Here is an 18479-nt window from a genome sequence, read left to right as displayed (position 1 = left end):
TATTTTAATTTGCAATCTTTGTCTAAAATATAAAATACCTTTCGGTATAATTATAACAATAGGCTGCGCCAAATACTTTAGTTTCATTTTTCATGTCGGTTGTTTCAAAGAATTCCTTAAGCGACTGGCCGCCATTTTTCCTTGCATTACTGTATACGTCTGTCAATTATTTGTAAGTTTTAGTGCAATATGTATTTTGTATTGTATTGTATAAACGCAAGACAAATAAAGCACATTATGTTTGATTATAAACCAATCGGTTTGCAGAAAAACGTTTTTTTATGTGATAGCTATATTCTCACGCAGACGGAGTATATTGTACAATGGCCCATTAAACAAACACGCACTTTTGATTTCCATTTTAAAAATTATTTTTATTCTGATCTATTTATTAACTGCTACTGAAGATTTTTTCCTGTATATCTTATCACACTTGTAATTTTCTAAGATAAATATTTAGGTAAATAATTTCAATTGTCTTTTTTTTTTTGCCCAATTTTTTAATCTGTCAGTATCTAGTCAAGTGATAGGGATGTTATAAAAATATTTTTATGAGTAGGTATATGTGTGCAGTATTTTTGTACAAATTAAAATCGCGGGAGTCGAGAGGCACGTGCGCTCTAGGACGCTCGGACCTACAGACAATTAGGTTTGCAAGGACTATATATAATGGTACTGGCCGTTTATACTGCCAGTTGGCCGGTCAGCCGTTGCTACTATCATGCAATAGCCTTAAAAATAAAAAAAAATCTGTTGCATTTCGAACGCGTATTGCGCGCGAAAAGTTTGATTAGTGCACGTTCTGAATTTGAAAGTGTTGTGATTATTTTGTGGTGTTGTTTACCTACTTACGGAAAAGCGTGAGTATTTTTTTATATGGTTTACAAAAATATACGTTGGGATAAAATAAATAAATTACGTAGAATGTTATTCTGCCTAATTTGTTTTATTTTAAAAATCTTTATGAAAAAAAAAATATGTTAAGAATCTTGTGATATTGGTTAAAATTTAAAGCATTTAAAAATGCAATAGATAATAATTAATTTACTTAGATATAGATAACTTGAATCTTAGATTAATAAAAAGAATTACTTTTCTGTATTCTGAGTCTTGAATTCAATAAAATATAAACTTATGTAATTTATAACCCTTCCTAGGTATTTCTTGACATGATATTGCCTCATAAAAGTATGTAATCAATAAAAGGTTAATTTATACTTTTAAGTATTACTACGTATATTCAAAATAAGGATACGTGATAAAACATAAATATAGTTATGTATTCAATAAATATCATCAGTCATTATGTGAATAGCATATAGGTAGGTATAGTATACTTAAATCAGACATTGATTATGTTTACTGATCTATGAGAAAGTACATATATTTATTTTATTTGAAAACTAAATTTTGTAACTGCGCGCGCACGTAATAATCCCATGATTTTCCGTTCTTGTAGGAATTTTAAGTTATTATATCAATCTCAGTACCAAATATTCTTCATATCAAAGTGTGTTTACTGAAATAGCTTAGTACTTACAAAATGTTATACGATTTTAAGTAAATTCATAAAGATGATCATCGGGGAACACATGATACTATGACCTTTTCTGTTTGAGCTGGTCTTGGATGTTTAATTATAAAATTTAATATTTTTTTTAGTTAGAATTACATAACTCGAACCTTTGGGGCTAACTGAATCTGTGTGATTATCCTTGTAAATTTATTGTATTCGAATGAATAAAAATAAAATTTTCATAGATCGATGTCTTATGTCAAATTAAGTTTGGAGCAGTGATATGATAAATAAATTAAACTTTCCGATGTAGGTAGAATTTGATTTAAATAATGTTATATTTTTTTTATGGCATGGCAGGTCACGCACATAATTATAAAATTGACATTATCAAGTTCAACAATCGTAACAATATAATTTATGGCAATAGACATTTTAAATTATTTGGTCAAATCCTGGGTTAAGCATTTTTCCTGATCATGAGATTTCAGTCGCTGCTACGTAATTTTTATTTTAGGAAAATTATTTATGCAATTAAAAGTCACTGAAAAATATTTTTGTAATACACCAAATATTTTTGTAATACACCGAATATTTTACATATTATAAAAAGAAGTCGCGTCTTTTGTATGAACGCGATAAGACTCAAAAACTACCGGATGGATTTTTGTACAGCTTTCACAAATATATAGTGTGATTCCTGATTTATTATAGTTTTACCCAAGCTTAGCCGGGACTGGCCGCTAGTTAAATATAAGTTTACTTATCTATATATGTTTTATATAAAGTTGAAATTACAGGTTACTCAGGATAAGTACCACAAAGTTTACAGACAAACTACTATTTAATTGGATAAATCGCGAACGCTCGAATTCAAAGATTGATTGGTAGATTACAGGGCTATTTACGGTTGGTATTGCAAAATTTCCGGCAATGAATTTTCCGAAAACGATTTTATAAAAAAAATAAATTGGATTCATATACATAATAAACTATATATAATAAACTAGCTGTTGCCCGGGGCTTCGCTGCCGTGGGAATTTCGGGACAAAAAATATATAAAAATATGAGAGAGTTATATTACATGAACCAAATTTCATAACAATCTGTCCAGTAGATTTTGCGTGAAAGACTAACAAACATACACACATACATACAAACTTTCGCATTTAGGATAAACGAGTCTCTTTTAACTGGGTAAAATCAAACGTGTTCGTCAACGAGATCAAAAGATCATTTGTGTTGCATATTTTGTGATTATATTTTATTAAATTAGATTTAAAATGTTCTCCGTAATGTAGTTCAAGTATATTATACTAAAAACCTGTATATTATTCTTCATGGCTGAGGGTCAAGGTCGTTACGTGGAATGAAACACACGTTGTTACAATGTAATGGTTTGCCATTGCTTTCTCAATTAGGTAACTTGCCTAGTAATTTATAATATTATTTTTATTTATCAACTAAGTATATTTGGACCAAAATTCGATTCCGAGATATTCTTGTCACGATACTCCATTGGTTTTAGACATAAATATCTGACTTTACTTGTTACTTTGCAAATAAATAATCTTTGTCTTTGCACTTCTCTTCATAGTCGTATTCCTCATGGCTGAGGGTCGTGGTCATTACGAAACACACACAACATCTTTCTTGGCATTAGTAATGGAGCGGTTTGCCATTGCCTTCTCCAATTCACACACAATTCAATAATCAACCAGTGTGCAGGTTTCCTCACGATGTTTCCCTTCACCGGAAGCAAGTGGTGGTCGATGAAAACTATTATACATAAGTCAGATTGGTATACAAACTCATGTGGCACGAGTAGGATTCGTACCTGGGACCTTTCGATCCACAACGAGCGTCTTAACCATTACACCACCACCGCTTCCTTGTTCCTCATCTTACTTGTTGGACACACTATCTGATATCGTCATAGATCAAAAAAAAAGAAAAATAATGTATGTGTATATAATCCACTAGAGCGGTTTATTCCACAAGATGAATATTTAGCTATCTGCCCCTTCCGTCTTGCCCCTACTTATAACATAAGAGATAAGAAAGGGGTGAAAAAACTTTTAATCATCGTGAATGTACTCCGCAATAAGTTGTCCTACTTGTTCAAAGTACTCATGTTTATCTTTTGTTTTTACGCTTCGATTTAATCGATTATAAAAGGCCCGACAAAATTATTACAACATAAGTCATAGCCAGATACATTCAGAGCCATTCAGATATGGTTTTTCCACACATTTTAGCGTCGGAATGTTATTATTCTTCTTCTACTTCTACTACTTCTTAATCATCTTCTACTTCTTCTTGTCGGAATGGCTATGCAAACGGAGTTCGACCAGTATGTGGTCACGCATATATCATTACATAATTACCATTATCATCATCGCTACATTGTATAAAACAAAGTCGCTTCCCGCTGTCTGTCTCTATGCATGTAGATCTTTAAATCTATGCAATGGATTTTGATGTGGGATTTTTTTAAAAGAATAAACCTTAACTTAGGAAGGTTTATGAGTATAATTTATACCCGAGCCACAGATTAAATAATACCCCAGTACCCGAGCGAAGCCAGGACTGGCCACTAGTAAAATATATAAATTGCCATAGCGCATCTAAAAGAGGACATTATTTACGATGTAACAATAAATTGTTGTATCTAATAGTATCACGGTATACAAAACACAGAGATACAAAAGTCTACATATTAGCTACTACTTCCAGGGGAGACAGAGAGAGGGGAGCAAAACCGCGGCTACAAGCTAGTCTCGAATGCAGTTTGCAACGATTCAATTCATTGTGCAACATGTACGGGCTTTAAATTGGTCACTTGTCCCTAATTCGCTTCCAGACGTACTACTCCCCCTTAGTACTACTACTGGAAGTATAGTATTATATAATCTGTGGTACTACATTTGTACATCAAGATAAGGTTTTATGAGGGCAAAATGCATATGACACGGATGCGCTATGTGCATTGTTTGTATGTAGATACATTCTCATCTTCATCCCAGTTTCTTCCACTGCCGTAGAGCGTTGGAGCCATGGTTCGCTTCTCCTCGGCTTCGACGTCTTTAGTTTCCAAACCATTAGGATGCATATCGGTCTTATTGACGACATCAAGCCAGCGGCGTGGCTTCGCCTCTTCTACCAGGCGGAAACGACACGGTCATTTGTAAGTAGGTATGATCTATTCTCTAAGATAGGTACAACTGAAATTATAGGCTTTTTGCGCCAGTAGTCAATTCAATTTTTATCGCTGCTTCTTCTTATTTTTCCTTTGAAATTTCTAGGATCCAGCCTACTCAGCCTACTGGTTTCACCATTGATGATTTAGTACACGTAGTACAGTCAACAGCACATCAAGCTACACAAATTCATTGCAATTTCGTCGCTTTTACTGACGTATATGACTGAACATGGAACGGGATAGAAAAATATTGCTATTTTTATGATTCTGTTCCTCGTCATCTTTGGACCTCTTCGTTTCGTTGTCTGTCTATCCAGATTCTTGTTCTGAACGCTTACCTATCTCGAAGTTGAAAATAACCTATGTAAATCAAATACCTACAGGGATCTATCGTCTCTTTTAGCTAAACTTGTAAGTCAACGCAATCAAAAGATCCATCTCTCAGGAACCCTAAAAATGTAAGTTTGATTAAACAAAGTTATTTTTGTATAACAGGATGACCATGATCTGATTGAGATTTGTTTTGGAGCTGGTTTTACCGTATACCAGCATGACCCATCTTCAAATCCAAGTAAACACACGTGGAACGTAATGTTTTGTTTAGGTACAATCAAACAACAGCGTGCGTAAATGACGTGTCGCAGTCATAGGAAATAACGTACCTACAAAATTATGAATCTCTTAGTTTTAGTCGGGGTTTTCCTTCGTCTGTCGTAGTCAGGAAATGAAACTGACGCATTGTAATACTTTCAAAAAAATAAATTGTACGGGGTCGTCCCGTTACACGCTTTATTTGGATTATGTATGACGTAGGTACACTTGTGAATTACAGTTTGAAAAATAAGGAAGATAACACTGCGTTTTTGTTCACTCGGCCTCGACCGCATGTTTTGTTATTTAGATGGTTTGATATGCGTTGGACTGTATCATCGATTTGACTAAATGTATTTGCATATTCTGTATGATATTTTGCACAAAAAGCTTACTTTAAAAAAAGGTTTTTTTGAAGGAGATCTTATGAGATCAAAGTATAAATTTAAAACATAAATAAAAATATTTGTACCACTTTTGCAATGTTCTATTAACAAGTTTACGTTTTCATAAATCGATATCAGGATTTCAGTTCGATCGAATAGGTACCTTCCGGACTATGATGAATTTTCAGAGATCCGTACATAGATCTTAAAATGTTAAACCAATCGTGTCGAAAAAAGAAATAACCTCTTTCCAATTCACTGACTCTGGTTTAACGGCCTAGGCGGGGCAAGGCTCCTTCTAGACCTTGGCAAGGGTTGTTGGTCCTAAGAGAACCTGTTTCACTAAAACATTAAATAGATGTTCCTGTTCTCTGCGCACTTAAAATAAACTGCTGATTTCATTTGATAGGTACGTAACATATTTCAATCATACTTTTTTAAATTAAGGACGAAGAAAAAAGTCAGCTGCTGCCAGCTATTACGATTAATTTATGAATACAATCAACTAAATTGGTGTATTTAATGTAAATCTGCTCTACGATATATTTAAGTTCGAATTACAGGTTACAATCTTCGGGGGAAATATCGTAAAATAAGTATTTTTTTCTTCAAAAAGTGAAAACACTTTAAAGTGAAAAAGTGCAAAGACTTATTCGTACCTATATTGAAAATATTTAAGTAATAAAATGATTGAATTGAATAATGATCTAATCACGGCGTAAATCAGTAACTCATCAAATCATGTAGTCATAGGCGACGACGGCGACCTTTTGTTTTTGTTATTGGCAGCACTACGGGTCGCGGTCGTTCCAACCATTGACAATTTGCTATGGGGCATTTTTTTAAAGATGACAATTCGATCGTGGTTAGCTCGTGCGCGGGAAGCTATAAAATCATTTCCCGCGTTTTTCGTGCTTATTTACCCTTAAGTTTTAACTGTAGATGCCTAGTTTTTTATGAAAGGGACGTTGTTTTTGGATTTTTATATGGGTAATTTTTGTAAATATCAAAGAGAAATATTACATAATTGAATTTCTTGTTAAGTATATATACCTACTAACCAAAAATAATATATCCTATATATTATACAACAATATACTTATTTAATAAAATGAACCGAATCTACCTACAATTGACTGCTAATTTTATATGATAAATGCGCGCCTGCGAACAGATCAGTAAAATTATTTATAGATCTATAAATCGGAAGTACATACGGTACTAAGATAAGAATAATTAGCAATTCATAAAAGTAACTATTTTTAAGCACAACTTCCTGCAATATGATGTAAATATATATATTTTTTTTTAACGTCATGGTATATGTAAGTTAATGTATATGTTTGACGGAGGTAATTATGCTATTAATAAAATACTTATTTATGCATATATACAAATTAATTGCATATATTTACATTAATAACATCGTAATGCTTTTTTATTTTCTTTTATTCCGACCTTAAAATTGTTTGATAGAATTTATTAGCAATCAAATAATATTTAAAACAGGCCTTATTCAGTAACTTATGAATTAATGTATATTATTTATTTTTTTTTGGAAAGAAATACTAAAGACAATTGTGATTATAATGTGACTAACTTTGATAAACAATTTGATTTATCGTATGTTGTTTTATCATATGTCAATTATCTAGTCTAGTACTCAATGTTGCACTTTTGGTGGCGAAAAATTGAAAACTGTAACAGTTTGGCACCTATAAAAGTATAGGTAATTTTGTATTAATATTTTCAGTACATATTCTAAACAATAAATCGTATAATTTGTAGTATGAAGGATACAATTACAAACATAAAAATATTTTAATCGTTACATACTCATATTGACTTAAAGATGTCCATTATCTTAACTTTAACTGCGTCAACGAAGGTCTCAAAATCATCTTTACTCAATTAAAAACTTGTTATAGAATAATAGTCACTGTAACTCGTGGTTAGAGGTTAATTTTGTTTAACAATAGTTCTGCTTGACCCAAATTAGTGCAGTCAAACCTTGCGCCATCCACTCACTTCCGAACAGTCAAGGAGATTTTAGCGGATAAAAGTTTAGATCAGGTTGTTATAATTACTTTTACCATATTTATCTTCAATAATTAAGTAGATTGTTTGTTTTTTAATTTGTATCTGTAATTTTTATTAAAATATTTTTTTACATTTTGATATAAAATATTTAATAATATAACAATATAAATTTAATTTTGTTAGTTTTAATGTTATTTATGTAGTTCTATTTTTAGACATAAAAATGTAAATTCAAATAAAGAATATGTTTCGACGCTGAAAAAAAAAGTATTATTTAATTAGGTATAAACTGATTTTGTCAGTTTAATTCAATTTTTAAATGATTGCTAATTATTTTTTTTTATTTCCTTGTGTGTTTTTGCCAGATTTCTGAAAGTAAATAATTCTTAATTGTGTCGTTAAAAACCTTAGTTTTCCAGGAGTAATCTTATGAAAATCGATTAGTTTTAATCAGGAACTGTAGCGAAACGAATAATGCGTGCCGATCGCTTTTACCGCTTTTACACACTACAAAATAGTGACTAGGTACGAAATAATCTAGATCTAGAGCTGTGTTTTAGAAAGCCAACGTCATTTATACTAATTTTAAGATGGTTTTACTGCCCTAGGTAATTATTATTTCTCTCTCTCATACTGGCGTGTCCGAGGCATCAATCATGAAACCCCCGTGATGTGACTCCTGTGATTTTTAGACCGACCTCCTGCCTGACGTCAGCCCTATTAGAAATGCCGTTGTTGGCAAGCTATCTGCTATATATCTCACCTACATGTTTTGTCATGTAAGCCTACATTTAACTAAGCGTGTTCTTGGTTATATTCAAAGCTGTGACGAACCCAGGACCCGCTTGAAAAATAAACCTTATTTTTTTGAAGATTATCCTACCTGCTACCTATCTTCCCGCCTGTCTGGCCTCAACCTTCTTTTACTTTAGCCTCGAACGATATACAGGGTTACTGGTATCAAAAACCTACTTGAAATTACTAAAGACCAATTGGATACATCAAAACAAGCAACTTTTATTCTACGTATTATCGTGATTCGTATTTTTTCATACAAAAAAAAAATAATCTAATTTGCAATTCTACACATCTTAACTCTATGTAATAGCTAAGCAACACGAGACACTGTACGTACGTACGTACAGTACAGTAGTGTTATGTAGAGGAATCGAACATAGAGTTTTATGTTTTAAAGAAACGACATTAAAACTAAAAATATGTTTTTTTTTTGTATTTATTACGTTTATACAAAAGTCGTAGAACAAAAGATGTTAGTATCTATGTACATTATGCGCCTTTTGAATGTTATGCCTGAGATACCAGTAACCCAGTATAGAGTGGTACGCCAAGGAGGGCGGGAATCACACGCTAACACATATAACACCGACCTATCCTAAGTATAGTAACCAATTTTAGTAGCTATACTTAGGAGTAGTAAGTACACTACTCCTATGAAATTAATCTGACCAACAACTGTGGTTCCGAAATTATGACCTTGTCGGAATATTGTCTCAAGGCTGGTGCAGCGGCGTGCGACGTGACACGGTCAGTCCCCTCGTTGCATAATGTAAACAATGCATAACCTCACGGGGCAGACAGAGCCATGTTCTAAAAGATTCCTAGAATGAAATCTGTGCTTGACTTCCTCCGTAGTGTTTAGCTATCTCAACTAATATTTATGCAGAAAATGTAAGTAAAGTAAGTTTGTTTGTTACATCATACAAATCATGTAAAAAGCTTCATTTTGATAAGTGTTAGTAACAAAACATAACATTAAGATTTAGAGTCAATTTTAGGACTGGAGTAGGCAGCGATCAGTCTCACTTGTCGGAAGGGATCGTCTGATTTCCGCCGGCCGGCCGACAAGGTCGATATTCGAAGGGATATTATTATATTGTGTTCCCTTGACTGCTGTCAATGAACTTCCGATTATTTTGGGACCTTCAGTCTCATATAGACTAAAAACCATGTTGAAAGAAATTGATACCTTTTTTATGTAATAACTAGAGATCCGCCCCGGCTCGTGTTAAACCATAATAAAAAAAAGTAGGTTTCGTTTGTCTCTGTACCAAATTTCATCAATACCAGTTTTTGAGTTTATTCATTACGAACAAAAAAAAAAACAAAAATACAAATATTTTTTCTTTATAATATTATTAGTATATTACCACTTTTAGTTTTTAGGCACTTTTACCTATGCCAGTAGTTTGTAGCTTGTGAGAAATAACTATAAATATAAAAATTGACGAGAAAAAGTGCCTGTGAAGGTCTAATTTCTGAATAAATGATTTGAATTTACCACCGGCCGTTTGCCTCATGTCAACTCTCCCTGGGAAAATTGCCTGTCAGCGGTCTTGGCAATCCCTTAATCACCTCGTACGATATTCACGGGAGGATATGGAGTGTGCTGGAGCAGAATTTAAAAAAATATGCTGCCTATGTATTATATAGATTGTTTTTTATATATTTCCAGCAACACGACTGACTTCACGATATTAAGTCAGGGTCTTTCACAAAATGCAATTATTATGATCTGCCAGAAAGCCATGTCGCGACGTTTTATGGTTCAATTGTTGAATAAATTGACATTACGCCAGCCTTATTTAATTATGAATAAACGATTATAAATCGATTAAGCTTTAAAACGGAAAATTCACAAAACAATGAAAAGCAAAAAAAAAAACTGTTAAACAGGAAAAAATAAAGCATTGACTCGATCTGATTGATTACTTGATTGTTCAGATTATTATTTCATCACTGTCATATTTTGAAAGATAAATAATATAGGGAGGGTAGAGAGATTCGGTCAAGTGCGAGTTGAACTTGCGAACAGAGGGTTCCGTGTTTTTATACGCCACATTAGGATTTCTTCTTTTACGTGCATCTGTCTGTCTATTCGATCTTCACAAATCTACTACGTAACTACTAAACCGATTGAGGTGAAATGTAACACTTATTGATATTTGTTTATTTTTCTAATTTACCCCCGAAAAGTAGCCCCAAAATTAAAATGTCGTTTATTTAAGTTACTTGTCCGTCTTACGGTCACAGATTCACATATGCGTGGTAAATTTCAATTCAATTGGTTTATAATTTTAGAGCAAATTATCTTTGAAGGTCGCATAGACAAATTCACGAGAGAGTTTATAAAGGTTCCTTTTTTCTTTTGGAGGTACCGAACCCTAAAAAAGGCTATTCTGAAATAATAATTGATAAATTTAAATCGAGATTTATTAATTAACTTTTAATACTAGAATAGTATACCTTAAATTAATTTAAATACTGGTATATTACATTGTAAATAGAATCCAAGCAGTCATCGCAGCTAGTCTTTCAAATTTCAAATATGGAACACATAGCGAAGGTTTTGGGTTTCGAGATATGCCAAATTGTTCGAAAAAAGTGTTACCTCTTTAGATGTAGGAGAGGTACCTCAATTTATATTGACTCTAGAATTATCTCCGCTTGATTAAGGTGTATACCTATTTCTCGGGAAAAATACAACCTGGAATAGAACATTTTTATTTTTATCTCGAAATTCCCACAGGAGCAAATCCTTACCCGCCAGTTATACATACAAGATGTTATACTTAAGTAGATATAACTATTGTTCAAATTCAAATTCAAATCATTTATTCAGAAATTAGACCTTCACAGGCACTTTTTCTCGTCAATATTTATAGTTATTTCTCACAAGCTACAAACTACTGGCATTTCGGAACGACCACTGCTGAGAAGAAATGCCGAAAGAAACTCATTTGAACAGTGTTGGTCCCTATGTATTGTATGTCTCCGATAACAGCACTGAATTTTAATGTTTGTGTTAAGTATCGCCCGTTACTTGTTGGGCAACTGCGAAGGTTGTCCGTGCTGTGCGCAAGCGCAAATTGCTGTTACGAAATACACCTGCCACTTGTTTTATCATGAATTGTTTGTTTGCTTCTTCTGAGAGCGATGCAGATAAAATTTTCCTGTAAATCATCTTCTTCTTCATCCTTTATCCCATTACACTCGGGATCCAGTTGAGCTGTCGGTGCTAGTGCTAGCACGAATATTTGCGAGGGAACGTATGGACCTATTCACAATGTCTAATAGGGAACATTCATTTCACCTACATCTGCTTGTCATAGAGTTGAAACATTGCGAACATTTCAACTTTGCGATGAAGCGTCGCGTCGCTTCAATTTTCATGAAAATTGACTATTATAATAAGCATGATTTGACGGTGCATCCAGGATCGGCTTCCGACGAGGGAACACAACACTGTTTACTGCGCGGACATGACTTGTTTGTCACGCATTGAATGCAACAAGACCTCTCTGACGACAATAAAAGCTTGTGGCACAAATACAATTACAAATTTAATAAAATAACAAATGATAGGTACTTATCGAAATGAAAGGAAAACCGTACCTACCTACACAGCGGTCAATAAAATTTTTGGCAATAAATGTTCATTAATTAATTCATTCATTCGATACATATAGATATTACGAGTATTTTTTTAAAATATTTAAACTTGGAATTGAGAAAAGAACACGGAAAATCTTATTTATAACACAACGAAAATGTATTGCCAAATTTAAATAATATTTATTTAAATGATCTCGTAAAACACCGAAACAGTTGTTTTGAAATTGGTTTTGTTATAATTGATTGGTTTATTTAATTTGTAGTGTAATATTTCTACAAAGCTTCATCGCTCAGTCAGTCAGCTGCCGATAATAGCTGATGTATTTGCTAGATTTGCATGAATTTGGGTAGGTACACAATTTTTTTTTGGAAGTACTGACATGTAAACAATCTAATAGTACTTATTGTAAATCTTTTTTTTGAAAATTTTGTGGAATTTTATTGAAAACTATATTTTACCCTTAAAACTTTATTGCGTATTCTTATTAGTCCATATCTCGGGTTCTAAGCAACCAATCACGATGAAACGAATACTAGATTTTAAGTTAGACCATCCGCTATATAACTGTGAACCGTATCAACTTCCATGCAGTAGTTTTTGCGTAATGCGTGAATATACAGACATATAAAAAAATTGAAAAAAAAAATGACAGGCGCCTTTAGCCGTGTTGAATAAAATCTGACACCGGTGTTAGCATCAACACACTAGACGAAAGACAAAAAAACCTTTGTCAATTTCGAATTTCTTGAGGTAGGCCCCTACCATGAAAATCTAGGCTTATAGACGATTTAAAATCAGTTAATATGGATATAAAAGTAAGTAAAACTGGTTTATAATGAGTACATTAACCTACTGCAGAGCACTTTGGATCTAGACTCGAAAAAATATCGCCATTCGTATCGCCTTGGAATTTAACTGCATGTGTACTTTTGAATTGGCGGTTCAGATGTTAAAACGCCCGCCAGCGAATCAAAAGGTCCCTGATTCGAATCAGCACGATTGAGATTCAATAATAACATATATACTATATGCCAAGTCCCAACAGATAACAAATTATGTTTAAATAAGTTTTTTTTTACATAAATTACACTTTTGACACAAAAGCTTTTATTGTTATCAGAGAGATCTTGTTGCATTCAATGTGTGACAAAAAAATGATGTCCAAACAGTAAACCGTTGAGGTGTTCAAACGTCTGGAGCAGTTCTGGGTGCACAGCAGGTCATGCTATCATAATAATGCATCGTTATCCAAAGTAAACGCTTGTACTTACCAAATTTAATAGGGACATACGTCGCAAGTAGGTAAAGTATTTAAGCTGTGAAGTGCAAAATGTAAGCAAGTTTAATGTCAAGAAAATACTAATATTTAGATAATAAAACAGTTTTCCTTGTAATTACTTAAACTAGATTAAATATACGAGTAGCATCTGTGTAGCAATTTCTGGGTAACATTTATATGAAACTTTCGGGAATACATTTTGAAAAAAAAAATACTGTATCTTGCGCGCAACGACAATTGTAAATCCTTTTTTAGTTTAAGCCATAGATTGTAAGTTCTCGTGTAAGTGAATGTTTTCTTATGAGAATAAAGATTTCTTTAACCCGAAAATAACAGTGAAATTACAACAAAATCGTTGCGCTTAAAGAAGAAAGTAAAACAGACAGAGGCGGCGACTTTGTTCTATTTATACTTTGTAGCGATGTTTTATATTTATTAATTCCGTAAAAAATACTGTAAATGTCTATTAGCTACTCATTTTTTCTTGTTCATGACCTTAATCAGTTTTTAACGTCTGAACCATTGAATATTTATCAAAGTGAAATATGAAATATGTCAATGAATGAGCTCCAAGAAACGAGCGCAAGATAAACATTGAATTTGTTACAAACCAATTGACTCGCATTGTTATTCAGATTTTAATTCATGAATCTGTGTTATGAGGCGTCTTGTAATAATTGAATGTGATCACGAATCGTCATTTCATAGAATGCAATCGAAATCCATTGTGTGTTCAGTGTTTAAGTTTCAAGTCCTTATTAAAGTCTTGTCAGTTGCCTTTAGGCAACCTGATATCTGACACCAGTATTAGCAATAACACACACAAAAAAAAAGTTTATATTGTTTTCTCGGAAGACGGTTATTTAAACGATCGCCCGGGGTGTTTTTATTTTGGATCTAAATAGTTTTCTTTGTTTCGGTTTGACTAACTAAAAATATACCTCGTCACGTTTTATCTACAATCTTATTTAAATTTCGCAAATTCTTGTATACGGAGAAGAACATAGGCTACCTTTCAAACAGATTTTATTGTTGTTTCGGAATCCGCCTGACGAGGTCGTCTCAATGAAGTTGCATTCAAACTGCATTAGTCTGGCTGTAATGATGATAGTAAAAAAAAATCTCTAAAAAGTCTCTGTGAAGGTCTTCTGAAAAAATGCTTTGACTTTGATGCTGACTGTACCAACAGCACATCAACCTTCCAAAGTTCATTGCAAATTCGACGCTATTACCGCGGCATAGAGGCCGGCAGGGTAACTTATTAACTTGCAGTTGAATGTACATGATTTAATGTAGCTGCTCGTTTATTTACCTTCAAGAATTAATTATCATTATATTCAAATGATAGCAACCTTCGAGGTAAGTACGTCTTGCGTTTTGAAGTTCAACAAATCTTAAACCTGATCTAATTTATTATTAATAAAAGTTTATAATTACATAGGAATATAATGTGTTTCCCAATCTAAATTAGAACCACTTCATTTTCTCCGGTGGATTTCGTACAAAGTGAGTAAGGAACACATAGTATTCCCAACAACATAGAACTCCCAAGCTGGGGTTGACGTCAGGCAGGCGGCATTGTTTTTGTGAAGCGTGAGACCGGGCTTCGTGGCACAACAGCTCCGAATCCAAACGAGAACACGCGTAGATGAGAGAGAGACTAAAATATAACACATTATATTTCAATATTTCAATTTAAAGAAGGAAATATTCATTCTGAATACACAAATAGGTCCCTTTAAACACGAAATATTAAGAGGAAGTGCAAAAGATTGTTTTGTTTGTGAATATAATTGTATGTTGTATGTTGTATGTGCGTGTATGACGTTGTTTTGCCTGTATATTGCATCAGATCTCACATACCATAGTTATATACTATGCACTGTTTTTATTAACATTTGCTAGCATTTAATTGAGATATAAGAATTTATACCTTAAGATATAGAGGGTGCAATGAAATGAATAAACTCAAAAAAAAACAACTATTTTTATAAAATTTGGCACAGAGACAGACGAAACCTTCAGCAGTAACGTATGCTCCTTTTTTTTATTACGATTTTACCCGTGCGAAGGCGGAACGGACTGAATTGACGTGAAGTTATTTTCAAGTATTTTTTTTTTCAATCTGCAACAATAACATTTAGTTACGAAACGAATACAACTATGATGATCCTAAAATCATAGATATCAGAATATATCTCTGTGCTTAAAATACTTCCGATTCTGCGAAGGAAATAATCGACTAATGCTAGTAGTTTGTAGCTTTGGTAAATACAATTTAATTTAGAATATGACGTAAAAAAGTGCCTGTGAAGGCCTAATTTCCGAATAAATGATTTGATTTTTGATTCTATCAGCAGTAGATCAGTGATTCAGCTGTCCTTGATTAAAACCTAGATTGCAGTTGTTTTTTTACAAGCATACATAAATATGATATTATTTTATAAAACTAGCATGAAAACTCTACAAAGATACAAAAGATTATTACAAATATATCTAATACAAAAATTTTAAAAGTACTTATTTAAAATTCCTCCATGTATTGCAATGAACATCTCAATATTTCATTATTTGGATCGAACTGGAGACGTATTTTTAAGTTTTTTTTTTTAAATTGTTTGTTCATGTGTGTGTTAAGTGTGTAGCTACTTAAATATGTTTCTTGAATAAAAACTTTTAAACAAATTTATGTGTTTAAAGAACATGCTTCTTTCGGCATAGAAATTGCCGCCCATTCTCTCTCTCATCTGAGCGATTTCCTGGTTTCTTCCTCAGCCATTAAGCGTCGGTGCCCAGGGTTCGCTTTCATCTCCACTTTGCGCGGTCGTCGGCATCCCTAGTTGTCAGATCTTTAGCACGCATTTAATCTTTAACGACAACAAGCCATTATTTCTTGAGATTCCCCTTCTGCCAGTGCCAGGCGAGAGGGGCATAGCCAGACAATTGCTCCCTACATTATTCGCCGGCCATTTTTTTTCTAAATCCTTTTAGTATATAGGTAAGTATTACATACATTCCGCTCTTTCCATAAACTTGCTCTATTGTCTATGATCTAGATGCGCGCGCAGCTTAGAGTATAGAATCTAAGGAGAGGCCCTTGTCAACATACATATACAACAGAATATTGTGTGATGTCATCATAGGTCACGTGATGTAAATATGATTTTGGCGCGAAAATTTTTTTATCACGAGGAAAATATTTTTTTTTTTAAACCATGAACGTTTCTTATGTAATTCAATTATGGTATACTAAAAATATTTTTGCGTGTTTTAAAAAGTATTTAATAAAAATGTCACGTAGCCAATTCTCGTGATTTCTTTCACCGCGTGCAACTGTAAGTGGTTCATTCATAGTATTGTGAAATCTCAGTCAATGAATTATATTTAATTTACATTTAATTGACTAATTGCGGTCAACCGGACAATCGTTCAATCAATGCTCGTTGCTTCAATGAATGGACCAATTCTGTAGATTAGGCTCGAATGTTTTGATTGGACTTGGTATTTATAAACATGAATATTTTGTTAGGGCGTACCTAAAAGGTATAACGGGACTATATTACTATAAAATCTGTCCGTCCGTCTGTATGTCCATTTATCTGTCCATGTTGACACACCCGAGGCACACCGAACACATATCCAACTTTCACGGTTCATGAGATCAGCCTGATGATAAATTTCTAAACTCTGTGCTCAGTTTCAGTGCACATATAACCCAAGGGCTGATACATTGATTTTCTAAAAAAAAACAGAGAGTACTTATACCCAAAAGATCCACAACGATTGCTTCTTGTTCCAGACACCATGGGTTCGCTGCCTCGGGTCTCGGTGGTGACGGGCGCTCGGAGCAGCGTGCCGGCCGCGCCCCTCACCAGGCATCTCTCCAGGTTCGAGATGAGTGACCGCACCGCGTTACTGTACACAGGTATCATTAATCTGTTTCGTAAGTTTCTCTAAAACATTGGCAGATTCATGCTGGACAAATCGGCACACTAGCGCCACCATCACGTCATTATAAATTTAAATCGTTGAATTGAACCGTTGAAAAGGGGGAAAATAGAGAGAGACAGGTTACTTTTTCGCGGACAAGCGCTAAACAATAATTCCTTAGCGATATCATCAATATAAAAAATCTGGATAATAGTTTCTCAAGACCCCAAGTTTATTATCGTATGTCGGTCAAACTGAATTCCCGCTATTGTTCAATGACAATTACATTACCTATCCGTGTCGTGGTACCTGCTACTTATATTATTAACTAAGAATCTGTAATTAATTGTCTGTCAGTAATTTTTTCAATAACCGCACGCTAATCATAGGCTTGGATAATTTTGCTTGGATTTATGGACAATCAACACGAATTGTAACTAAGAAGCCGTAACGACTTTGTTCGCACCCCGGTTCGCAGCCATAATTTTCACGCAATTTTCTCCAGTTTTATTTTACAAGTATACATTATACAGAAAATTCCAATCGAAAAAATGTAATCCAGTGCTTCTGATCATTTTTTTTCTATTGTGATTTGTGCTTAAATACGTGTTCAAAAAAATTAAACATATGAAAGAATTTGAAACTGAAATGCCGTCCTTATAAACCACTCTCTCTTCAGTCTTAGCTATGACCCCTTAAGGGTTTGCGTACAAATATACTGAAGATTCTTCTGTGATTCTATGACATGACCCAGCTATTTCTTTCTTCAATGTATGTATGTAATAATGTATACTTTTATCGAGTAAAAATAAAAAATTATGGGCAGCTAAATGAACGTAAATGTTCTTAATTCCAGACGAGACGAGCAACGCCCGTATCAGCTATTCGGAGCTGGAAGCCACGACGAACGCCTTAGCCAAGGCTATCGCTGGTCGCGCCAGGCTCGCAGGAGCCAACAGAGATGGTGACCACGTGATTGCTGTGTGCATGCAGCCGACACATAAGTAAGTCCAGGCTCTTACTACAGTTCAAAAAATTGAAGACCCGAACGAGAAGGCTATTCGGTTTGCGTGCTGTGCGAACTGTGCGTGTCGATGGCATTTGCCAACGAGAACAGGTCT

The 18479-nt window shown here is 33.8% G+C and overlaps 1 protein-coding gene across 1 annotated transcript in view; it reads left to right on the top strand.

Moving 5' to 3' along the window:
* The first annotated feature begins 700 nt into the window (after nt 1–700).
* Nucleotides 701–18479, top strand: part of e (ebony) — a 34417-nt gene continuing 16638 nt past the window's right edge. The window contains exons 1-3 of the mRNA XM_053763870.2: nt 701–860; nt 17228–17353; nt 18215–18362. Of these exons, the coding sequence (XP_053619845.1) occupies nt 17233–17353; nt 18215–18362 (269 nt within the window). The 5' untranslated portion in view covers nt 701–860; nt 17228–17232. The remainder of the gene's footprint in view (nt 861–17227; nt 17354–18214; nt 18363–18479) is intronic.

The sequence above is a fragment of the Plodia interpunctella genome, chromosome 24 (assembly GCF_027563975.2).
Source record: "Plodia interpunctella isolate USDA-ARS_2022_Savannah chromosome 24, ilPloInte3.2, whole genome shotgun sequence".
NCBI classification, from domain to species: Eukaryota; Metazoa; Arthropoda; class Insecta; order Lepidoptera; family Pyralidae; genus Plodia; species Plodia interpunctella.
The sequence above is the reverse complement of the archived record's forward strand: the minus strand, read 5'-3'. Positions and strand labels throughout refer to the sequence as shown.